The sequence below is a fragment of the Marmota flaviventris genome, chromosome 6, assembly GCF_047511675.1.
Source record: "Marmota flaviventris isolate mMarFla1 chromosome 6, mMarFla1.hap1, whole genome shotgun sequence".
In the NCBI taxonomy this organism is placed as follows: domain Eukaryota; kingdom Metazoa; phylum Chordata; class Mammalia; order Rodentia; family Sciuridae; genus Marmota; species Marmota flaviventris.
In genome coordinates this window covers 8,364,436-8,389,894 of record NC_092503.1, presented here as the reverse complement: position 1 = coordinate 8,389,894, position 25,459 = coordinate 8,364,436, and the positions used below count along the sequence as shown (strand labels likewise).

The 25,459-nt window shown below is 39.7% G+C and overlaps 1 protein-coding gene across 2 annotated transcripts; it reads right to left on the bottom strand.

Moving 5' to 3' along the window:
* Rsph3 (radial spoke head 3) lies at positions 1–24,613 on the bottom strand. Of its 2 annotated transcripts, XM_071612874.1 has the most exons (9): positions 24,249–24,613; positions 18,515–18,602; positions 9,221–9,362; positions 7,465–7,610; positions 6,247–6,450; positions 3,703–3,865; positions 1,635–1,721; positions 930–1,278; positions 1–582 (listed from the first exon to the last, which is right to left on the bottom strand). In XM_071612874.1, the coding sequence occupies exons 1-8, from the start codon at positions 24,362–24,364 to the stop codon at positions 953–955; spliced, it is 1,272 nt and encodes a 423-aa protein (XP_071468975.1). In that variant the 5' UTR covers positions 24,365–24,613; the 3' UTR covers positions 1–582; positions 930–952. The 2 variants fall into 2 exon arrangements, with proteins under 2 accessions (XP_071468975.1, XP_027795288.2); XM_027939487.2 differs by having other exon boundaries at positions 1–1,278; positions 24,249–24,612.
* Positions 24,614–25,459: the final 846 nt, after the last annotated feature.

The following is a 25,459-nucleotide window of genomic DNA, read 5'->3' as shown; positions in this document are numbered from 1 at the left end:
TTAAAGGATCAGAAGAATACCTTTATTGCTTTATATCAACAAGATTTTGGAAATAAAATAATATGTGATTTTTCAATACCACAGGCAAATTCTCTAAACAAATTCAGATAAAAAAGTCAAATGTGAATTCCCTATAACAGCCATAATATGTAACATCATACCCTGTTTTTAAAAGATAAGCAATTTACATGTATTAATGTATATATATATATATAAAAAGAAAAATTAACCTATAAATTTGTATATAACATAGATGTATATAAATACTTGGAAAAGGCCTTAATGATACTCACCTAACTAATAACAGTGGTTTTCTTCTGGAGAGGGGAATGAACTGCATAAGGGTAAACAAGGACTTTTGCTTTATTGGTGCTGCCTGAATTTTCTCATAGTAGGAATGAGAAAAAAGACAGATGAGAACATATCACCCATCCAGAGAATCCCCTAATATATAAAGGGTAATGATCTGCTTAATTTAATACAAATAGGGAGAGAGTTTTTGTTCTTGCAGGGAGGAAGTACTTTTGTCTTCAGTATCACCACATTTAGTTATTCTTTCATAGAATGGGTGAAATAGTTTCCCTATAGAGAAGGAAAAACTCAATGGTGAAAGCACTGATATGTAGTTAGAATCTATGATCTAGATATCTAATATTACACATTAGATAGCATACTACCCCCCCACCCCCCGCAAGTTAGAAGGATTAAGGAAAAATAGATTCTTTCGATACATATAGTGGTAACGGGAAACTAGTAATCAAGGATTACAATATAGCCTTTGAATATTCTATTAAATAAATGAGTTAAAGTGTTATCTTTACTTGTTTTATTATTTTATCACAATTCACTTGCTCAGTTCATTAGACAAAAAGACATGTTGACTAAATACAACGTAATTTCTAGTTCCCGAGGGGCCTGTGCATCATTACCTGATTGTTATTGTTGACTTGCTTCATGGCTCCCAACCTCCCCCTGCTGCTGATGGGTCTTCCTTCCCTAAGGTTTTCCTCATTTCTGTGTCTTCCTCCGGCTCCAAGAGCACTCCTTCTTCCATAAACCTCCTTTCCTGGGAATAGGACCTTCTTCCATACTGTGTTCCTTGTAGGTAGTCTGTGCCCAGCAATGGCTCCTGGGTCTGTGGTATGTTTGGATCATAACTCCCCAGGGTTTCTCCCATTACTCTAGGATCATAAAATCCCTCTGATCTTAGAGAAGGATATCTGTTGTCTTTCTGCTCATAAGTATTCAGTCTCCTTTCAACCACTTCCCGGATCAACACTGCAAAGTTCAGAAGTCATTATGATTTTTATATTTTTGATGAGTATAAAACATTCACCAGGCCCCCTCCTTCCTATATCATAACCTTTAAAGTCTTAACTTCCTCACCATTTTATATACTGAATATAAGTTATATTCTTTGCTTGTTTTAACAGAACACCACTTATAAAACAGTGACAACAGGAGATATTAATACTAATAAAATTACACACAAAAAATTAAGGGCAAAAATTGGGCCTTTGTTAATATAATGAATAGATTTAAAGTTTAAGTAATATAAAATTAGAATATTTCTTTCATTTGTTTGTCCACTGAAAATTTTAGAGATGACTCATAAAAACAATAAAAGAACTTACTGTCAAGCACTGTTCTTCCCACCATGCTATATTCCATGGTTTTTTCAACTTCATTCATTAGCCATGGGAGAAATCCTATTTCAATATCTGTAAAAAGGAAATTGCATGAAGTCATTTTAAAAATTTTAAAAATTTGTTCTCATTAGTTATACATGACAGTAAAATGCACTTTGATACATCATACATAGATGGAGTATGATTTCTCATTCTTCTGGTTGTACATGATGCAGAATCCCACCAATCCTATAGTTATATATGTACATAGGGTAATAATGTCTGACTCATTTTACTATCCATCCTACCCCATAACCCCTCCCCCTCTCTTTGCTCCCCTCTACCTAAAGTAACTCTGTTCTTCCTCAGCCTTATGGATCATTATAAATAGGAAGAAAGTGCTTTTCCCCTAATGTAACAGATTTATCACCATTGTTTTCTCAATAGAAAATATTAAATAGACTTATACAGCATAACTTTTGCAAAGGCTATGTGTTTTGGTCAGTTTCCTTTCTATCAAAGTGGAAGTTATATTTTAAAAACTATGAGGCCTTTCTTGGAGTCACATAATTTAAACTTTGCTTAATAGGTGCAATGTCAGACAGATCAAGGAGGCACAGGAAAATGTGGTTTTGGCAGAATCCAGTGAAATGTGATGCACATCTGGGATTGAGCATTGCCAGTAAAACAAATGCCCCCAGTTGAGACTCCTGGCATAATGGAAGCTGATTGAACTCAGAGGATGCAGGTCAGAGGGCAGCCATCTAGAAATGGGTAAGAAATTAGGTGTTTGCATTAATAATATGTTTGTTCTGACTGAAATTGAAATATACTGTGTAAGCATTTCAAAAATATGGTCCATTATAATATGCATGTTAAACCTTGAAAACAGCTTTTTTGGGAGGCAGGCATTTAATTGGTATTTTTCAATAGTATGACAGTGGAGAGTTTGTTAGACTATTATATTTGCTATTATAAATAATTGAAATCTCAGGCATGAATTTCATTTGCAAATTTTACCCGACGTTTACGGCAACCCATGATAGGGAAAAAAAGCTACTGTTTTTTGTGACTAATAGTAGGAGGCCTGACATGAGCCCAAAAGGCAGGACGGCAGCACAGAGAGAACAGTGGGTCGGAGTTGGAGTTTCAGGCCAGTGTGAGAGCCATAGTAAGCTCCCAGGAACAAGGCTTTATCTTTCCTGAGCTTCCATCTGTACTTCTGAGAAATGGCCATTATATCTGCCGTATCTCTCCGAGGCAGGACTGTATAGGACAGTAGGCTCTGAGGACAGGCCAACAGATGGCCCACACACTATAGGCTCTGAAAGCCAGAGACTGGAGTTCCTGTTACTTTTTTATTTTGTCTCCAATACCTAAAACAGTGCAATGCAAGCACCTAATTAAATGAAAGGGTGTCTTCTGTAGCGGCCCCCAAAGGGTTTCTGATTGGAATAGGGAATCAGCTGGGAAAAAGTTAATAATAAAAACTATTTGCACATATGTAGTGCTTTATAGTTTACACAAAGTTTCATATACTTTATGATATAATTCCTGAAAGGTCCTCATTTCAAGTCATGGAGGTAGTTAATGATGAACCTGGGATTTAAATTTTTGACATCAAGTCCACATTTCTACTATACAATGTTGCTTCTTAATAAAGAAGTCCTAGGGCTGGGGTTGTGGCTCAGAAGTAGAGCGCTCGCCTAGCATGCGTGAGGCACTGGGTTCCATCTTCAGCACCACATAAAAATAAAATAAAGATATTGTGTCCACCTATAACTAAAAAATAAATATATAAAAAAAGAAGTGCTAACACTCTACAATAAAGATCTTTATAGTACACCTTTTTTAAGATGGCTTATTTTAATTTTTGATACATAATTTTACTTAATTGCATGGTACTATAATACACCTCTTATCAGTAATAATGCTCACTTAAAACAACTATAATTAACATTTTTGTTTCAGAAATAGATCCTAATTCAAAATAAAAAATGGGCATGAAATAAATTTGAACCATTAAGAGGATGCTTATTAAAACAGAGTTAATCTAACAAAAATCTTCACAAACCTCTTTCGATAGGATCATAAAAGTAGCCACTATCCCTGAGACTGCCAAAAACAGATGGGAGAAGGTCGGCCAGATAACGCTGTGCAAATGCACGGGCAGAAATCTTTTGTGCTGTCTCGTTATGTTTGTTTATTATTTCCCACTGCTGCTGCTTACGACGTTCCTGTCAAGAGAAAAACATCATCAAAGATGGTTATTTAGGCATTCTGTCTTCCCGAGACATTGAATTTAGTGAAATCAATAAGTGAAAGAATTTGGACTTACCAAAAAGTGGACAGCAGGGTATCTATTAAAGATCTTTCATCAAGATTTTAATGAGTTTCAACTAGTGGGTACTGAGTTCAGAAAGATATGAAAGACGGAGTAAAACTCATTTCCTGATTATGATTATTTTATTCAAGTAAAATAATTTCATGATGGTTCTGGTTTGGCTATGAGATGCCCCCCAGATTTCCTGTGTTAACGCAGAAATATTTGGAGGTAAAATGATCACGTTATAAGATCTGTGGCCTAATCAATCCATCCTAATTTGGAAGGGCTCCTGTGCTGGTGGTAACTCTGGCCCAGTGAGACTTACTCTGAGGAGTGGGTCCCTGGGGACATTCCCTCCCCAACCCCTTGATCTCTCTCCTGCTTCTGGCCACCAGGAGCTGAGCAGCTTTCCTCCCCCCAACCTTTCAGCCATGTTCCACCACCTCAGCGCCATGAGGTCTACTGACTACAGATTAAGCCTCTGAAACCCCGAGCCCAAAATAAACTTTTCCTGCTCTAAGTTGTTCTTGCCAAATATTTAGGTCATAGCATGAAAGCTAACAAAACAATAAACTTGCTTGACTGTACAGATGCTATCAAAATGATATTAATTTTTTATAGTACTGGGGATTGAACCCAATGGGACTCTACAACTGAGCTATATCCCCAGCCCTTTTTATTTTTTACTTTGAGACAGTGTCTCATTAAGTTGACTAGGCTGGCCTAAAACTTGTAATCCTCAGTCTCAGCCCTCCCCAGTTGCTTGGATTACATAGTACCTGGCTATATTTCTTTTTCTTTCTTCTTTTGATACCAGGGATTGAACCCAGGGGCACTTAACCACTGAACCACATTCTCAGCCCTTTTTATTTTTTATTTTGAGGCGGGGTCTCATTAAGTTGTTTAGGGCCTCACTAAGTTTCTGAGGCTGGCTTTGAACTTGTGATCCTCCTGCCTCAGCCTCCTGAGCTGCTGGGATTACAGGTGTGTGCCACCATGCCTCACACCTGGCTATATTTTTAATTAGTATTATAGAATAACACTGACAGGAAAATTATAATTGCTTATAATTTTAAATTAAATATCATAGATCAATGAATAAACTCATGTGTAAAAATTCAATCCACAAAGCTAAAATGTTCTGAACTTGAAAGCCTCTTTTTTTTGTTGTTACTTTCTTTAGATCATATACCATCTGTAAAACCAGCGAACACACTTCTCTACTCCCAGGTGGGAGTGGGAGCAATAATATGTTTTCTAATTAAGTTTATTTCCAAAGTTTCAGCAATTATAGATCTAGATGATTTATGTTCTTGATTTTTCCATAATACACTTCCTAATAATAAATAAAAATTTTTGAGAAAGATTTCACTAATTAATTCCATAAAGGTTTTTTTCTGTCAGTGTTATTTTATTTATAAGAAAAGTTTTGCATTTGCACGATCCTTACCATAAACTGTGTGCTCTGTTAGCAATTATGCATTTTGGAGGAAAACTTGAGGTCCAGCTGATTAACTACTGAGAAGAATTTCCCAACAAACTGTTCTTCATCGTAAACTGGGCCCTTTGGGAAGTTATTTTAACTGGTTTAGGTACTCGGGCACTGCTTTTTAATTTGTTCATTAATATACAATAGAAGGTGTTCATAAGTATAAAATTATTGTCAGAATCGGACAGACACGTAAAGATTACTAAATCTAGAGTTACCTAATAGCAGGCTATTGGTACATTTTAAAAAACTGGGTTGTAGAATTTCTTTTATTAAAGTTATAATTTGCAAAATATTCAGTAAGGATCCAAGTAATTCTGGAATATCCCTGGGGATACAGAGAAGGACTGACCACTGAGAAAAAGACCCAGAATTCATAGACTTACGGCAAATCAATATCTTTCTGACTCCTGATATTTAAGAGTACCTTCCAGTTCAGACACATTTAATTTATGAACTTTCAATTAATTTGGGAACTTCTAGAATCTCAATTTAGATACATTTATGTAAACTGAAATTTTAAAATGTCAGTTCAAGAAATATTTATGATCTAAAGGAAAGACTTGAGCAACAAATACTATAGATTTTTAAAAAATATATTTAAATGTCTTTAGCTTTGTAACATGCCACATGTAATTTTGAACATAATACATTAAAGAGTCAAAAGATTAAGAGTGGCTGGGGGCATAGCACAAAGGTAGAGGATGCACCTAACATGTGCAAGGCCCTTGGGCCCTTGCTTTAGTACACACACACACACACACACACACAACTGGCTAACAAAGAAAAATAGAATTCCATACTTTTTCTTCTCGGTGTCGTCTCTCTTGCTCTTCCAGTCGCTGAACTTCGGCCAGTTCCACATTCCGTATTTCTTCATATGCATGCTGACTGGCCTGCAGGTTGGCCAACTCTTCTTCTTCCATCACTTCCAGAAGGGCCTGCTCAATTGTCTTCCCCACCAAAACTTCTAACATTGGTTTAACTTCAAGGTCAAAGTCAAAAAGCTTAAACATACACACACACACACACACAAAAAGTAAACAAAATTGTAGTTACTAACTAAATGCATCATGAAAATATAAAAAAATATTAACAACAGGGTATTATTGTCATGCTGTCCGTGTGCCAGAGTGCTGGTACTTGTGATTTCTAATTCTCAGAATAACCCTTAAGGTACACAGCATTGTGCTAATAGGCAAAAATCTAGTAAGTCAAATTATGAAAAAAGTATACATTCATCAATGTAAACCCTGATACTCAGTAACTTTAAGATCAAAGCCAAAAGGAAATATTCTGTCCTGGAGCCAAAGGGAATATTCTATCCTGTCCTTATTCTTTGCCTTTCCTGCTCATTTTTTCCTGGCTGTTTTTCATTAAAACTGATGAACAAAGGAATAAGAATATGAATATTTTAAGTAATTAATGTTTAGGGTTTGGAGGCAAAAACACCCTCCTCTGTAGCTTCTGAAGACTTATTTATTTCCCACTGTCAGTGACAGTTCTTTCAAGTTCCTTCAAGTCTTAAATCTCATTTATGCATATAATCATTGCCTTCTTTTCTTCAGTATCATAAACTGGTCTACTTATGCATTCCACATTGATGTGAAAATGTAATTAAGACTCTTCTAAACAGGGAGAGTATCTTCTTAAAATGTATATAATCCACAAGTTAAGAGTAGAATCTCTTCTATCGGGAATATTCGTCTTCCTTATTTGGTGCAAATCTGTCTTAAGTACATACATTAAGCACATATATAAACAAATGAAACCAAATTATAAGTATTCTAAAATATTTCTGATGATTTTATTTCTGATAAGAGGATAAGTCAGAATATATTATTTAAAAATATTTCTGGGTACTTATAGGACAAACTATTTTAGACACATCTGGGAGAGCAATCCAAAAAGCAGAATCCTTCTTAATGTGAAAGTGGTTCTGGTCTATGTTATGCCTTACCTAAACCTAAATTTATATCATTTATAAGATGTTAGAGGGAAGCTGAAAGAATATACTGTACCTCTCCTTCTAGTATTTGGGTGGCCACATCCCTGCCAGTCTTGGCAGGAATGAAGAGTGGTGTCGGTGGTTTGTCCAAAAACGCATCTGTTTGGCATTCCATATCAACTTCTATTACACGATCAGCAATTTCTTCAAGGTACAATTCTAAGAAGAATACCATATACACTAAATTTGAAATTCTGGTACATTTCAAGCATACATATATATTTGAAACTTTATCTCCTTCAAAACAGAATTAAATGGTTTAGAAAATAAGTCCTGGAATGAAAGTGCCAATGTGGGCTTTGATTTACACACTGGATTAAGAGTTTTATGTATCTGGAAGATCACAGAGTCAGTAAGGCTGGACTATTTACAAGTACTAGGTAATGGAATTGAAGAATATGAGACCACAGGTGTGTATAAGATGCAAAGTGTAATAGGGGATGGTGTGTTGATAAAGTGTAGGTGCAACTGAGTTCCTACACAGTCGATGTATAAAGATTTGAAAATTCCAAGATATTATAAATCATGAATCAAATCACCATGTTATTTAATGTTCTCTATCCTACAGATTACAAACACATGTATGAAAACAAATTTTAAGTTAGAAATAACTTATATGAAACAGGGACAATGTGGTACCATGTGAAGCACATGAGCACTAGCCAGAACACAGGACCTAGCCAAGATATATCTTCTGGATCCTCAGTTTCTTCATATGTAAAAGGAATCATAATTACTGTCATATGGAATCTCTGCAATAATAGAGGAGATCCACAGGTATGGGACTTGTGTAGTCCCTGAGGAAAAGGGGCTATTATATCACTTAATATTTTGGTGGTACAAACCAACACCTTATCTCTGCTACCATAGAATCTAGACTATATTGACTGATCACTGGTTCAAATCTAGGCCAGATTTGGCTTGGAGGTAGGGGGAAAAGTGTGAATGGATCTCTTCCTTTAATCTTTACTACAAAAACAATCTGAATGAATCTGCTCCCCATTTTGGCAGGGTACAAGATGAATCTTTAAGAAGTCACATTAGCCCAAGGAAGATGCCAGGTACTGTCAGATCACCAAGATACTGTTGACAGCCAAACCCTCTGGGTCCAGGTAACAGTGAGACAAGTAGAAAATCCTGGCACCTGCCTCAGAAGATCTGTGTGGCTCTGGAGGCAATGAAAAGTGAAGGGAGAAAAGAAGGAGACAGCAAAAGAGGCTGGTATGGAAGGCAGAGGATCAGATATGAGTGGGCTTTGTCTTCTCAAAAGATAGATAAAAGGCCAAGCAGGACTACATTGCTGTCCTATAGTATTAATTCCTCATGAAAAGAACTGTGATTCATGTTGGGCTAAGAGGTTAAAATAAAATATGTGAAAAGGGCTAAGAGAGAATTAGTTTGATCATAAAACTTTAAAAAAAATTTTTTAGTTATAGATGGACACCATATCTTTAATTTATTTATTTATTTTTATGTTGTGCTGAGGATCGAATCCAGTGCCTCACACATGCAAGGCAAGCACTCCACCACTGAGCCACAATCCATCCCCTTTTTGTCTTAAAAAAATCCCAACCCACACTTCCACCCATGTCCAATATGATAATAGTACAGATATGTCTTTGCTTAACGAATGGGCTTCCTTACATCTGATTGGGAAGGACTGGTGAGCACAGAAGATACATACATGATATAAAGACCAAGTAAAAACGAACTGACACAGACCGCTAAGTGAACAAAGGAGCCCTGGTGTCAATGGCATGGTCACATACCTGTCTGCACATTCACGTGCTTCCTGCCTTCCACAGGTTCTGGTGTCCGTGGTCTGAGCTGCTCTTGGGCTCGTTTCCTGGCAAGAGCCCTCCTTTTAGCTGCCTGTGCTCTCTGAAGCTCTAGAGGATCAGTCTGCCCAGACTGGGAGAGAAAGAAAAAGCTTCTAAAAGTTAGAAAATACCTCTCAAGGCATTCCAAAAGTGATTCCTAGGCTGAGGCAGGATGCTTCTAAGTTCAAGGGCAGCTTGAGCAATTTAGCAAGACCCTATTTTGCAAAGAAAAAAAAAAGGTGAGGGTGGTGTGGGGTGGTGTGGGGAGCTGGAGATGTATGTAGTTCAGTGGTGGAGCACTTCTGAATCAATACACAGTACCAAGTCAAACCAAACCAAACCAAACCAAAAAATGAAAGTGATTTCTGCATAGTATAAAAAGCATGCATCCCATAATAGTGCTTCTTGATTATCAGTGACTTGATAATGAAGATTTTTATTGTTACTTTGTTGAGTAATACACCTTTCAAAAAAGGTATCTGACAAAGCACAAAAGGACCTTCCAAGTCTGCCTGCTAACTAGAACAAATGGGTGCAGAATCCTGTGGAATAACACACCTTTCCTTGGGTGCTCCATAAAACTGATTTAACTATTCTTGTTACAATAAATTTTAATGTATGGTTAAGAAACTGAAAAGCACTATGATTTTTTAAAATCTAAATTTCATTTGAACAGAATTTCCTTAAAAATTTCATTAGCTCACAAAGAAAACATTCTAAGTCCAAATGAAGTCTCTCCAGGTGAACAAGTGGATTAATTGCTCCCAGCAGTTCGGCACCTCCAGTGGTAACATGGCTCTCTTTTTTCTTTATTTGTCCTGTATTGTCTTTATTTGTTTTAGGTAACAGGGTGATAATTTTAGGTAGTAGTAATGAGCAGTGAATTGTGAACCAAGAACCTAGCAGGATCACAGGGTTTACTTGAATTGCCTTTAATAAACAATTAAGTAACTTATAGAACAACAATGGGTACACTAATACTGAGAATAAACAGGTAGAAACAAAAGGAGCCAGTTAAGAAATTATCAAGAAAGATCATTGAGACTAACTCCAACAGGTTCTACTGAAGTCACTGTAAAGTTAGGATTTATGCCATAGGTTTCTTGTGTATTTCAAAGGGAAATTTCATTAAAGCTCAGGGGCGCTAAGTCTACCCAGTCACTGAACCCAGCATCAGCACTGACATAGGATTGACTTGTAGATGAAGACCCCCCCTGAATGGGATGGTAACCATGACCATTCCCATGAGGACCAATGTCAAAAACTCCCAGGTGGGAGGAGTCAAAAATGTGATTGGTATAGACTGCAGGCGGTGGAACCCCGTTCTCCTGGCAAACACCAAACAGCAATAAATTTGGAAGTAGCCTGTTTCCTTCCTTGTTCTCTGCCTGGAGACAACCCATTCTCTCCCACAGTCATTCTCTGTTTGAGCCAGACTTTACTTTCACTCATAATAGAATTCTCTTGCTTTGCTTTTCATGTCTGACTTTAAACTTTCTTTTGTTGGGACGCAAGGCCAAAGGTTTGGAACTTCATCTCTCTACTCTCCTGTGACAATAACGCTGGCCTCATAGAACAAGTTGAGAAATGCTCCTTTCTCTCTTATTTCCTGGAAGAGATTGTTTAGAATTGTTGCTAATTCTTCTTTCAATGCTTGGAAGAATTCTCTAGTGAGACTATCTGGACCTGAAGATTTCTTTTTTCTTTTTAGATATGAAATTGTTTTTAAATATGAAATTGTTTCTTTAGGAGTTATGAGAATTCAGAAGTTCTATTTCACGTTAGTGAATTTTGTAGTTTGAGGAACTGGTCCTTTTCATCTATGTTGCTGAATTTACATGTGTATATTTGTTTGTATTTGTAATACTGTGGTTCATTTAAAATAATATATTTGGTCTTTTATCTTCATTTCTTGGCATATAACTCCTAAACCTTTGGAATTTCTGGAGTGATAAGAATATCTTTTGTATGCTAATGAAATGGGTGGTGAATAAAGGTCCCTAAATAGCTTCAGGATGGCGTTGGTCACCAGAAAGACCAATGTGGCATTAGAGTGTTGGAACTTTCTGCTTCACCCTTCAATCCCAGGGAAGAAGAGAGAGGCTGAAGGTTAAATAGATCACCAATGCCCCATGATGTAATCAGTCATACCTACATAATGAAGCATCCATAAAACCCCAAGGGAGCAGGGTTCAGATGGGCTTCCTGATAGCTGAACAAGTGAGGTTCCAGGACAGTGGCACACAGGAGAGGGTATGGAAGCTCTATACCCCTTCTCATGCACCTTGCCCTGTGAATCTCTTCCAGTCAGGCTGCTCAACTGTATCCTTTGCAATACCCTTTATAATAAACCAGTAAGTGTAACAGAGTGATTCTCTGAGTTTCTGATTCTCTGAGTTTTGAGTGGCAATAACAAATTAATCAAACTCAAGGAGAGGGTCAGGGGAATCTTAATTCATAGCAATTGGTCAGAAGTACAGGCCACAACCTGTGCTTGAGATTGGCATTTGAAGGGGAGGCCGCCCTGTGGGACTGAGCCTTAACCTATTGAATCTGATGCAATCCTCAGAGGGATAGTTTTGGAATTTGGTGGAAGTAGAGGACACTCTGCAAAATGTGGAGAATTACTTGGTTGATGTGTGTAGAAATCCACACCCATCCACCCCAGACATATCTGTGTAACAACAGCTCACTGGGGAAGCTGTTCTTAGAATTATTGGCCTACCTAATCCTTAAGGTCCCATCCCTTTCTCTGGTATTCTAAATTCTAAAGAAAGGCCTCTGTAACGCACTGCCCCCTTCTTCAGTTCCATGGTACACAGTATTTGTTGTATTATCCACTATGGGTAAAGCATATGGATTAACTTGCAGAAAAGTAATATGTCTGTCTGAAAAGAAAATGCAGGTGCTGATCCCAGGAGGTCAAGGTCCATTGTTGCTAAATTCTGGGAAGGAAGAAAAGGAGACCTGCTCCTCTAGAGAGGTATGGATTTCTTGTCCATTGTCTTGCTGTACCGCTTTTTCTCCTATAAAAGGTCTTTGTGCTTTGAAGCCCTCTAAGATAGAGACTTGAGACAAAAAGCCCCCTCTATTTTCTTCAGGGCCAGCTTTCAATAAAAAGAATTCTTTCCACCAACTTCTGCTCCCAAATATTTGGTCACTCAGAGCAGTGGGCAGTATGGATATTCAATTCCAGTAACATTTGGGGCCACAGAAGTAAAGCACTGTGTTGAGCATGAGAGGAGATAGTAGACAAAAGCACTTTTGAATACCATTATCATCCTTTCAATCTTTCAACGGCTACAGTACCTGTAGTTACATCCTCTGATATTCATTATTAATATTTGCAATTTATGTTTTCTCTCCTGTCAGTCTTTAGAGGTTCATCAATGTTATTGATCTTTTCAGAGAACCAACTTTGGTTTCACTGATTTTTCACTGTTGTTTATGATTTTGGCTTTTATCTTTTATTTTCCTCCTTCTCCTACTCTGGGTTTATTTTGTTCTTTTTATCTAGTTTATTGAGGTAGGAACTTAATTATTGATTCAAAGCCTTTCTTCTTTCCCTCTTGGCACTGTTTTGCCTCCATCCCATAAATTTTGATGTGCTATATTTTTTTCAGTTATAAGTGTTCTTTTAAATTTTCCTTTGACATTCTTCTTTAACCTATGGATTATTCAGAAATCTGTTTTACTTTCTGGTTGTTTTCCTGTTTTTAAGCATCTTCCTGTTATCTTCTGTTTCTGATTTCTAGTTTTTCTGTTATGGTCAGAGAAGCATACTCTGTGTGATTTTAGTTCTCTCACAGGTGTTCATGGGGCATATGGTAGATATGTCATGCAGCTATTGCCGGGTGCTTGAGAGCCATTCATATTCTGCTGTTCACATTTACAGAACATCTTCCTGACTGCTATGACCTGTTGATTGGTTGATGATATTGTCCAATCTCCAATAATCTTGCTGTTTTTTTTCTAAGAGAAACTAAAATTGTGGATATCTGTATTTCTCTTTTCAGTTCTATTAGTTTTTACTGAATGTATTTCAAACATACATCTTGTTTTGAGACATCCAAATTTAGGACTGCTACATCATCTTGGTTTAATTGTGTTCCTTTTATCATTCTATAATGTCTTTGTCTTTCATAGTCTTGTTTGCTCTGAAGTATGCTTTCTCTGATGCTAATATAGCCACAACTATCACCAGAGGAGGTCTGAGGAGTTCCTGGAGAGGGGGACCACAATTCAGGATGAGTAGGGTTCTTGACAAAATCACAGAAATGAATTTAAGAACACATCAGTTAGAGACACACAGATTTACTATGAAAGCAGAGACAGTTTCAAGAGAGAACGCAAACCATCTAGAGGTTCTTAGTCTCTTATTTTAAAGGAGACTTGGTTCTAGGAACTTGGGAGGTTATGTTGGGATGACATCAGTCTGGTATCACAAGATGATTCATGGCGGTCCGGCAATTCTGAGGATGTTAGGCTGATGTGGTCTCTATTATCTGGTTAGTAGATAACATTAGAAAGTGTCATATATCATAGATATCATAAATGTCTCCTTTTGCCCAATCTGTTTTAAAATACATGTATTAGTGGACTAATTTACAGCACACAGGGCAATTTTCATAAACAGGTGAATTTCCAGTAACTTTAAGATTGTGAGTGAAGATTTTGGGGAAATTTGGGCAAGGGAGGAACAAGCAACAGAACTGGCTTAGGAATGATGGTCCAAAACCTGAAGGACTTCAGCACAAAGTTTCTAGAGTTAAGTTTTACTTTCTTGCCTTTCCTTTTGTCTTTTGTACCTATTTTTAATTTCTTTTCTATGATTCTTCAAACTACCTTTTCAAAATTCATGTTTTCATGATGTATCTTCCATCCTTTTGCCTTCAGTCAACTTAAAACGTCAGAATTGAAATGATAATTCTTACAGACCGATATAGGTAGGTCACTATTTTTTCCCTCTGCCAACTTTTATCTTTTAATTATTTAGACTATTTACATTTAAAGTAATTACTGATATATTAGGGCTTAGTCTGCCATCTTACTTTTTGTTTTCTGTTTGTTCTTGTTTTTCATCTCTCTTTTAATGAACATAGGCCTCACTATTCACACAGATGTGGGAGACCAACCTCGCATGTGACTGAGTCACTTCCTGGCTGAGTGATTGAGGGTTGGGTAGCAGAAATGCCACTAGACTGCCCCACCTTTCTTGGGTTCTTGGGACAGTGTCTTCGTGCATGGGCGTGTCATCCTACAGCCCCATGGGTGGAGCTAAGCTCACCTGCTATTCCTTTGTAATATTACCCCTTGCCCTGTTTGGGATAGAATGTTTCATGGAAATGCTTTTTGTGTGATCCCTTATCTTACTGTGCCCTTGGGTGTGGTCTACCTAGATGTCAGTCAACCTGTTGACAGCAGACATCTTGAAGCTAGCTAGACTCAGCCCCCTGAAACCTGACCCTTTGCCTCATTTGAATAGCTTCTCCTCAATAAAAGGGGTCAGCATGTTCTCTCTCTTTCTGCAGACCCTTAAGGTCAGAGGAGCAACCCCAAAGGAAAAGGTATTTCTGTCCTTGTGTGGTTACTTTGCACAGCCCAATCAGCCCAGTTCCCCTGGAGTGACCCCTGAGTGTTTTAGCCACGAGCAACCAAGCAATTGGCGTCCCTGGGCGGACAAAAGGTCTGAATGCTTAAGCTCCCAGGACAAAAGCCGCACACAGAAATTGTATGCAACTTTATTTTATTTGCAGGGCTGGGGATCACAACTAGGACTTTGCACATGTGAGACAAGCACTCTACCACTGAGCTACAACCTCACCCTCATTTCTGTATATTCTTTTTCCTGCCTTCCTGTGGGCATGGTGAGTACATATAATTTTATTTTGCCTTGGCATCCAAATTTTTTTTTGTGTATGTGTTTGCCAAAATCCAGGAATGAATTGGTGCCCCGTTTTAATTATAATTTTCTTATACCTGAAGCAGTGCTCAATCACCCTGAGATAGATGAACTCTCAGGGAGAGAGAAGAGACCTTTAGAGGAGGGAGGGAGAGCCACATTTATGAGCATGACCAGTCATGCTTGTCTCTTTAGTTAAGTAGACAAAACCTCCAGCATATTCTTGTATCAGATCAACTAGAACAAAAACAATCTATTTAAATGTCACCAGATTCAAGGACCTATACAATGTTCCCAGAATTGATTTATGGCTAGACTGCTTAACCACGAAGAGACATTGTGAACCTCAAGTATGAACTGATTGAGATAAGATTCAATTTTCACAAAAGCTTGCCTGGGAACCTGTACTTTTCTTCCTAGAAAAATCCTATATGTAGTCAGGGGACTGGACCCTGGTTGTGTCATTAGCCTTCTATCCTCTGTGAGTCAAGGAGCACCTGCACCTGCTGCTGGTGTGTGTTGGGGTCTGTTTATCTTTGCTTTGCTGTCTTTTAATAAACATTTGCTTGTGCCTTGTTTTCCATGTGTCCTGAAATTAATTTCAGTGGCACAAGAACCTGTCCATGCCCAATTTACCTCTCACTGTCCACTTGGAGGGCCCTCCTTGGACCCCTGTCCAGTGACAAACCTTGGTACAATGTCTAACATTATACCCTACCTGAATGGTTCCATCCAGTGACTAGAGATAAACATAGAGGCATCTCTCCTGTCTAGCTGGCAAGGGAAGGGAGACTCCCTGCTTTCCTGCTGCTTTACTTAAACAGACCATTCAAACATTTGCCCTGAATTTAAAGTGACCAGCTCTTAGTCACAGCATGACCTACTGGAATTAGTGGCTTAAACCCATCAACTAAAATGCTCTAAACTGATTAATTAAAGCTCCCCTTGGGAAAACTGTTTGGATAATGCCCTGGACCCCATAAAGGCACTGGCCTGCTAGGCATGGTGGTATAAGCCTGTATTCCAGCTACTTGGGAGACGGAGGCAGGAGGATTGCAAGTTTGAGGTAATCATGGGCAACAATTTAAAAAGGGTTCTGGGGATGTAGCTTAGTGGTAGTGTCCCTGGGTTCAATCTTCACTACTGAGGGAGATCAAAAAGGAAGTATAGGTATAAGGGCCCTTTCTCTTTCTCTTTCCCTCTGTGTGTACAGACATACAGTGCTGACTTTCCAGGGGTTTTAAACTTTCATTTGTGGTTGTGTCACTGAAGCTGTGCCTGCAGTCCAACCTTGATGGTGAGGCTGTCCAAAGAGACTCATGCAGGTGGATCTTGTGTGTCTGGTGGATGCTAAATTGATAGAGAAACTCAGAGTATCATTCGAACATGTAAACATTTTTATAATTCCATTTTGATTTATTTGGAAAAATTTTAAATGTATATCTGTGTATTTTTTAATGACTCTTCCAGGTATTACAATACATATGTAACATATAAGTCTATCAACATTTTACGACTTCAAGTGAAGTATAGAAACCTTACTTCCCTTTACTACCCCCATTTAAAATCCTTTTATTATCCCCACTTTAAAATATAATTATATATAATTAAAAATGTAATCATCTTAAATATTTCATCTATGTATTTTAAGCACTACATCAGTTAATGTTATAATTCTGCTTGAACCATCAAACATAATTTTAAAAAATCATAAGAAAGAAATTGTTACATTTACCCCTATTTTTACCTACAATTTTGTTCCTTCTTCCCTTCGGAAGTCCCAAGTCTCCTGCTGTAACCATTTCTTTTCTGTTAGGGAAATTCCTGTAGATATTCTTTAAGGGTAGGTCAGCTTATGACAAATTTTTAGTCCTTCATCTAAGAATGTCTTGGGTAAGAATATTTTCACTGGATTAGAATTGGGGCTTGGTAGTCCTCTGCTCTCAGGATTGAAAAATACTGTGTCACTCCCTCTGGCCTCCATGTCCAGATGGAAACTGCAGTGTCATTCAACCAGTGTTCCTCTTTAGTCAACATGCCATTCCTCCCAAGAGTTTTTGTTTCAGTTTTCAGAAATTTGATGTGTCAATTTCTTTGGGTTTATCACTGAGGCTCACTTAGCTTTTTGTATCTGTACGCATTTTGTTAAATTTGTGGAGTTTTCAAGCATTTTATCTTCCAACATTTTTTCATCCCACACTGTTCCTCCTCTCCTAGAAATTTGACAACATGAATGTAGTTTTTTTTTTTAAATCATTCTTCAGATCCCAAAGGTTCTCTTTCTTTCTTTTAAGTTATAAAATAAACCTTTTATTTCCCCTGCTATATAAACTCAATACATAATAAAATGTCAGCAGAACGTTCTCTATATAATTTTGTATTTCATTATCTAAATGCAATAGCATATAATAAATTCTGGTCTAAAAAATAATAGTGATGTGATAGCTTGCGAAATTCTGTGATGGTAGTTAATAGCACTTAGTTTGCACTTTAAATGGTCAGAATGATAAATTTTGTTACAAATATTTATCATACACACACACACACACACACACACAAGACCATCCCTATCTCAGGCAGAGGAGCTTTGGAGTGTGAAGAGCCTGGGTTTTGCTTTGAATCCCCCATCTAACTGAGTATGGGGATCATTCCTAGCTACTGGGTGGGGTGCTGAGATCAGGGAAACCCAAATTTCAGGCCAGTCTGGGCAATTTAGCAAGGCCCTGTCTCTGACTCAATAAAAACTAAAAAGGACTGGGGATGCAGCTCAGTGGTAGAGCACCCCTCTGGGTAACAAAAACAAAACAAAAAAACATCCAAATTCAGGGGCTGGGAACGAAGCTCACTGTGTAGCATGTTCTCAGCACGTGCGTGCGAGGTCCTGGTCTAAGCCTCAGGACTGAAAAAAAAATCTCCTTGAAAGGCTTGGTGTAGCTCAGTGGTACAGCGCTTGCCTAGCACATGTGAGGCTCTGGGTTCAATTCCCAGCACCAATGAAGACTCCAGATTCAGCCAGGTGCTGTGGCACATACCGTAATGCCAACATTCAGGTGACTGAAGCAAGAAGATCATGTGAGCCCAGGAATTCAAGACCATCTGGTATAGCACAGTAAAACCCCATCTCAAAAACCAACCTACCAACAACAACAACAAAAACAAAAACAACAAATTCAAGGGCTGCCTTTCTTTTTGGAGTATGTTTTCTCTTTGTTGTTAAACTGGGTAATTTCTGTTGATTTGTCTTTGAATTCACTGATTGTTTCCAATGTCATCTCCAGTGTGCTACCTGTCCTTCAGCACAGTTTGAGAGCTCTGAGTTACAATACACAAATCGTGCTTACCAGCGGCCCTGTGTGAAGTGCGTAAGTGTTGCCTCGGATCACCCTTCTGTCATACATTATGTTTCCATACCGCATAGGTTCTTCTTCTCTGTAAAACAGCAAATTCTAAATAAATATTTTAATAGAGTGTTGATGTCTATGAAATAAATTCACTGTCAACAGTATTTAGACTAAGATAAAAACATTTTAAGAAAACAGATTTCTGTTTTACTATGGCCCATAAAAAAGGAGACAAATGGCTGCCATTTATATAGAGCTTACTATATGCCTGATTCTTTCATATGTACTATTTTATTTATTGCTCACAATAAGCTTCAAGTTGGGAACTATGATTCTATCTGACAGGAGAGGAAACAGAAAGGAATCTGCCCAAGGTCACCTTGCTAGTAAATGGCAGAGCTAGCTTCAGTTGTAAATCTGTAAGACTACTTAACAAATGTGAAAATGGCCCATCTTAAAAAGAGCCTGCTCTGAAGAACTAAAAAAAGTTTGATTTGAGGACTGAAAAGTTATATGTATAAAAGAATTTGGGGGCTGAGGGTGTGGCTCAAGCGGTAGCACGCTCGCCTGGAGTGCGTGTGGCCCGGGTTCGATCCTCAGCACCATATACAAACAAAGATGTTGTGTCCGCCGAAAACTGAAAAATAAATATTAAAAAAAAAAATTCTCTCTCTCTCTCTCTCTGTTAAAAAAAAAATTTTGGATTTTAAAAAAAGTCCAATTTCTCATTATTCTTTTAACCTAAAGATATTTTTAAAAGGTGTGGTTTAAAATTAATACAATTTTAATCTCAGGGGTCGGAATGATCACTAGTAAGAAATATGAATACACAGTGGGTATTTTCTTTAAATGATGTCCTATTTCTTCTCTGGCTGCTCTTTTTCAACCTTTGTTTGCAGCTCTTTCTGGTCTGGAGGATTTCATCAGGGCTCTGCTTTCTCTTGTCCTTAGATGACCTCTTCCATTGGCAGTTTCTGTTATGACCAATATACTAACTTTATTTTTAGCTCACAACTCTTCCTTTCCAACTTGTAAAATACTTGAGTGTTACTTCAGCTCGGCTGGCCACTCTTTCAGGGAAGGAGCAAAGTCCCAAAGAATTTACATAGTTGTTAACATGGTTTACCTTGGGGTAGGGGTGAGTGAGCAGGCTGCAAGGGAAGTGGGGTGAGGTATCAGATTGTCCTAATAATGGCCTCAAGCATGAGTGTGAGTCCATTTATATATAATTAAATATGTATGTGCATGTATACATAAGAAAATAGGGCAGATAAAATGGGGGGGGGAAAGGAATTAGAAATTGTTGAACAATGGGAAAGGCCAATTGCATAATAATATATGCTGGTATGACTTTATTTCAGAAATGAAGCCTCTTCCATATATACATATGTGCTCATTTATGTGTGTACAAAAAGAAGAAAAAAGACTTAGGTTTGGTTAAAGCAGGGAAACAGGAGTAGAGGCAGGCAGGAGATGATTAACTGTTTTTATTTATCTGTATTTTTATTTTTTCATTTGCTTCAAGAAACATATATTACTTTTATAAATTAAAAACCATCAATAAAGATAATTTTAAATGGAAAACATGTGCTCTCTTTTCTCTCTCTCTCCCTCTCCTTCCAATAGCCTATAATATAACTAAAATAAAGACTGTTATGGTTTTGACGTGCCTGTGTTTCTGTAGGAACATTCAGCGGTGAAATGACTGAACTGTAAGAGTTGTAATCTAATAAGTCCATCCTAGTTTGAATGGACTGGGTGGTAACTGCAATTGTGACAGGGCTGGAGGTGGGCCACTATGGGCATGCCCTGGAAGGGTCCCTCTTTGCTGTGGCCTCTTTAGCTCTCTGCTCTTTGCTTCTTGTCCCCACCATGAGTTGAGCAGCTCTCCTCCATTGGGCCCTTCCTGCCTGACAGGCTGCCTCTCCTCAGGCCCAGAGCAATGGATTTAGCTGTCTTGGACTAAGACTTCTGAAGCCATGAACCCCAAATAAACTTTTCCTCCTCTAAGTCATTCATGTCACGTATTTTGGTCCCAGCTATGAAAAAGCTAACTAAAACAGAAATTGGTACTGAGAAGTGAGTTGTTGCTGTGACTAATTTGGCCATATGGTTCAGAAGCCTTTGGAAATGATTTGCAGGAGAAATTTTGAAAAGTTTAGAGATGCAAGTTGAAAGAGCTTTAGAATGCTGTAAGCAGAGTTTAATGGGTGATTCTAGTGTAAGCTCAGAAGACCAGAATGATGACAGAATGCGGACTGTGCCCATGAGGTTTCAGATGGAAATGACGACTCCATTGGGAACTGGACTAGATATTATACTCTGGCAAAGAACTTGACTACATTTTGCCCATGTTTTTAGACTTTGTGTGAGGCTGAATTTAAAAGTGATGGGCTAATTAATCTGGTGCAGGAAATTTCAAGGCAGCACAGCATTCAGCACAACATCTGCTGGATGTTGCCAGCAGATTTTCGTCAGATTTACTGTGAGAATAAGGAGCAGAAAGCAGGGCTGAAGTATTTTAAAAACTTGTTAGGCCAGAAAAGTATGAGTAAAGCTGGGGCCAAGAAAGCTGTGCTTAATGAAGATATTATAGTCCCTAAAGAGATGACAAGTACTTTACACAAGACAATAGGAAAGAGCATCTCAGAAATTTGCTCACCCATACCCACAACAGGCTCCTGGGCACAGGAGGGAAAATTCTTTTAAGAGATCATGGGCGTGCCCTGCTCATATAAGGGGTCTTGGGAAACTGTTTCACCATGATGAACTGCACAGGCACTCAGAGGTCACTGCAGCCATTCTTCCTGGTGGTGTAGGTACTGTGTGAGCTGGTGACAGATTTCAGCATCATTCACATGGTATAGGTTCTGCAGGAATGCAGTTGCTGGAGTTAGGGGGTCACGGAAGCTTCCATGGGAATTTCAAAGGAAGGCCCAGGAGGCGAGGCAAAGTGTATCAGCGTTAGAGTCCTTGTGGGCCACTCCTGAGAGGGCAACACATGAAGCTGTGAAGATGAAGCTGGAATGGAAATCTTGGGAATTAAGAGTTCCAATAACATGGACCATCTGTGGAGAAAAGCTGTTGGCTGCAGAGATCCAGGCTAAAAGAAAGCCCATGTGCCCTTCAACTGGCAAGGCCAAAGGAGCAGGGGGGATACTTAACCCCTTTGGAAATAAAATATCATAGCCATGTGTCCTAGATGCTGTATGTGGAGTTATTGGACCTGTTCCCCCAGCTGGGTTTTGGTCCTGTTTTGGCCTTTCTATGATCCTATTCCTCCCTTTTGGGGTAGGAATGTTTGCACTGTTACACTGTACATGGATATATGTAACTTTCTCTTGATTTTTGCAGGGGCTCACAACAAAGAGTTTGCCCTGAGTTTCAGATGAGACTTTGGAGGTGGACTCTTGGGCAATGCTAAAACTGTTAAGACTGTGGAACACTTGGAGATGAACTAAATGCATTTTGTACTGTGAGACGGATATGAGCTTTTGGGAGTAAGAGGCAGAATGTTAGGGTTTTAGGTATTAGGTGTCCCCTCAAAATTCCTCTGTTAATGCAGAAATATCCAGAGGTGAAATGACTGAATGGTGAGAGTTGTAACCTAGTAAGTCCATCTTAGTTTGAATGGACTGGGTGGTAACTATAGGCAGATGGGGTCTGGCTGGAGGACATAAGTCTCTAGGGGTATGCCCTGGAAGGATGCATCTTCCACATGGCTCCTCCCTCCGCCCTACTTCCTGACCCTGACATGAGGGGAGCAGCTTTCCTCCACGGGGCCGTTCCTCCATGTTGAGCTGCTTTACTCTGGGCCTAGAGCAATGGACTCTGAATCATCTATGAACTGAGGCCTCTGAAACTGTAAGCCCCAATTAAACTTTTCCTCCTCTAAGTTCATGTCAGGTATTTACAGAGATGAAAAAGCTAACTAAAACAAAGACCAAGCCTGAATGTGGTGTATCTAGCTCCTGTTGCTCTCCTATAGGTCTGTTTCTTCCCTGGTCACATTGACTTTATAAGGTCCTCAAACAAACCGGACTCATTTCCTATGAGGGGTTCTATACATGCTATTTCTTCTTCCTGGAAACTATCCCTCCCCTTCCTCTTGTCCCCATCCTTTCCTATCTTCAGATCTTAACTTTAATGTCATATTCTCAAAAAGGCTCTTCTTGTCTCTCTATAGACATGTCCTTCTTCCCCTAGCTAGGGACCCTCTTGTATGTTCTCACTGCATGCTGTGTTTCTCTCTTGTTGTAATCATTGCACTAACACTTGTTTACTGCCCACTTGTCTTTGTCAGCATTTGGTTAGTCTCATGAAGTCCCAAGAAACAGAACTTTAAACCTATCCAATTAAGTTTCATATTTTGGTTTCAACCCAGTTATAAACCCAGTTGGATAATTTGTAACCTTAACTCACTTCAAGCCTATTAAGATATCCATTTCAGCTATGTGTCATCCGGAAAACTGAACGAATTGCCTAGTTCAACATAAAATTTTGAACAAAATAGGACTAAAGATTTTATGGAATAGAGACAAGAGTGACATAATAGCATACTCTTTTCAAATATGGTCATTTTGTCATTCACCAGCAAATTTAGCTAACAATATTCTTCTGGACACTTTCTCAATATTTTATTCATAAGGATATCATGTCAGCCTTATCCACAAGGATATCAATGATTAAGATCTGAAAGCAACTACTTACATGAAATTAAAATTTTACTGTGCTTTCTGCATTACTTTGATACATATTACTTCAATATATAAATCAACTAATTATAAAAAATAATCCCTAATAAACCAACATTGACTCTCAGTCCTAATTTATTGGTTTGATTTACTAGTAATGATTCGTGAGAAATCAGTTAAATTCACCAGAAAGTGTTCTTGGAGTCATTTTTATATTGAATCCTTATATAACATCTATATCTCCCTTCAAATTCATGTTTTCTGTCTTAATTTTTCTCTTAAGTGATAGCAATCTTTACTGAAATCTTTGTCCTAAAAAAGATAATTATAAATTTAGACTCAGGGTATGAAATAAGTATCAAGAGTTGCATTGCTGATGCTCAATAGTGCATTCACGGTTTGTACTGAGTGCTTACTAGTGCTAGGAATAGTCCTAGATAAACAAAAGATGCAGATTCCTGCTTCCATGCAGCCTGCATTTGTGTGAAGTTCTGCTGATTCCAAAATTTGAGGCTTATGTAAACAATTTTAATAGAACTATAAGTTTAGGGTCTCTTCTATGTACGGTTGTTTGAATATTTGCAAAAATTCATCATAAATTTGCAGTTCTGCATATAAAGACAACCTAAGTCCTGCCCAAAGACTGGTGTGGGAAGGATTTTGTAAATGCTATCGTGTTTGTCACCCTTATACCTCAGTTTCCTCATTTGCATAATGAAGTTATGAAACCAATTTCACAGCACCGTGCATCCAAAAAATGTTTCACTTCACTTCCCCAGTGAAGTGTCTGGTACATGACTGACTCAACAAGCATTAGTTTGGGAAATAGGGAAATTCGTATTCGTGTTATGGATCGTGTCAGCAACTAGAGTCACTAAAGTAAACTAAGAGAGTCCACACATGTCCCTTTCGGCTTCACTGCTTCACACCACGGGAGTTACTCAGAAATTTTATTTTGGCAGAGTGCAAACGAAAGCAGCACGGACAGCTTTTGCCAGGGCGAAAGTGGTGATCGGACAGGGGCTGGTTTGGGCACTCACGGCTGCAACAGGTTGTCCCGGTAACGGCGGCGCTGGCAGGGCAGGACCCGGGGCCTGCTGGTGTAGGTGTAGGTGCCCATGGCCCCGGAGGTGCGGTCAGTCAGCGCGGAGGTCATGTCCGGGGTCTAGCTGCCCGGCTTTCGGTGAAGCAGGTGGGCGTTAGGGAGGCGACGGAGCCAGAGAGTTGCGGGTAGTGCCAAGAGCAGGAATTCCACGAGGCGAGGAGCGGCGGCGGGCCGGGAGGTGGGCGCGACGCGAGGCTGCCGGACCAGGAGGCGGGAGCTGCACTCGACTTGCTCGGGGTAGCGCAGAGCCAGTCGTCGGCGCCGGCTCCGGTTGCTCAGCAACCGGGGGTTCCGCTTGGGGGCGGGGTCTCCAGACAGTTCCGGCCGGCGGGTTTCCCGGGAAGGTCCACCGCTAGGGGCATTTCCGGCTCTTGACTCCGCCCACGTGCGTCCCGTCGGCGCGCTGCGGACCCTGCGGCTCCAGGGGCGGGCACGGCGGCTTCGGCGGAGTCCGGGGGTGCCGCGGCAGGGGTTCGGGGCCGTTGTTGGGGTGCGGCGAAGCAGGGCTGGTGCCAGTGCCATTCTCGCGGGCCCACCTGCTCTTTCAGGGCCCTTCTCGGCCTTCTCCGGCGGCGCCCCGGCGCTCTCTGCAGCCCAGCGCCGACACGCCCTTGGCCGGCGCTCGGCTCTGTTACGTGCCGGGGCGGAGAGGGGCTTCCGGGCCTGCCCCCCGCGGGCCGCGCAGCGGGCGCTTCTCCCCGCCGGCCTTCGCTCGTGGTGGGTGCTCGGAGCGGCGAGGCCCCCGCAGACACAACGTTGGCCAGGGGGTGGGCGGGTGTGGGGTAGGAGAAACGCCCGGTTCCCTTCCCTTAGTCCGCCAGGCCCCGGGACACGTAGGGAGGGTCTGCGCCCCGAAACGCAGGTGCCTCGGGTTTAGCCCCAGCGATTAAAAATCTTGCGTCTCGGTGAATGCAGTCAGTGCAGCCCTCGTGGCCAGGATGCGTTTGGACTTCACCTTACACCTCGAGTGTATTAGCCCCGCAACACTCCGGGGAAGTTTAATGTCTTCCTTCATTTTCCTAATCTGCAAAGTGGGGAAAATCGGATTGGTTTCTTAGGATTCGATTTGAAGATTAAAAACATTGATGAAGGTAAACTACTCAGAACTGTGGCTGCTAGATGTCCGCTTTCCTCTCATTTGAAGTT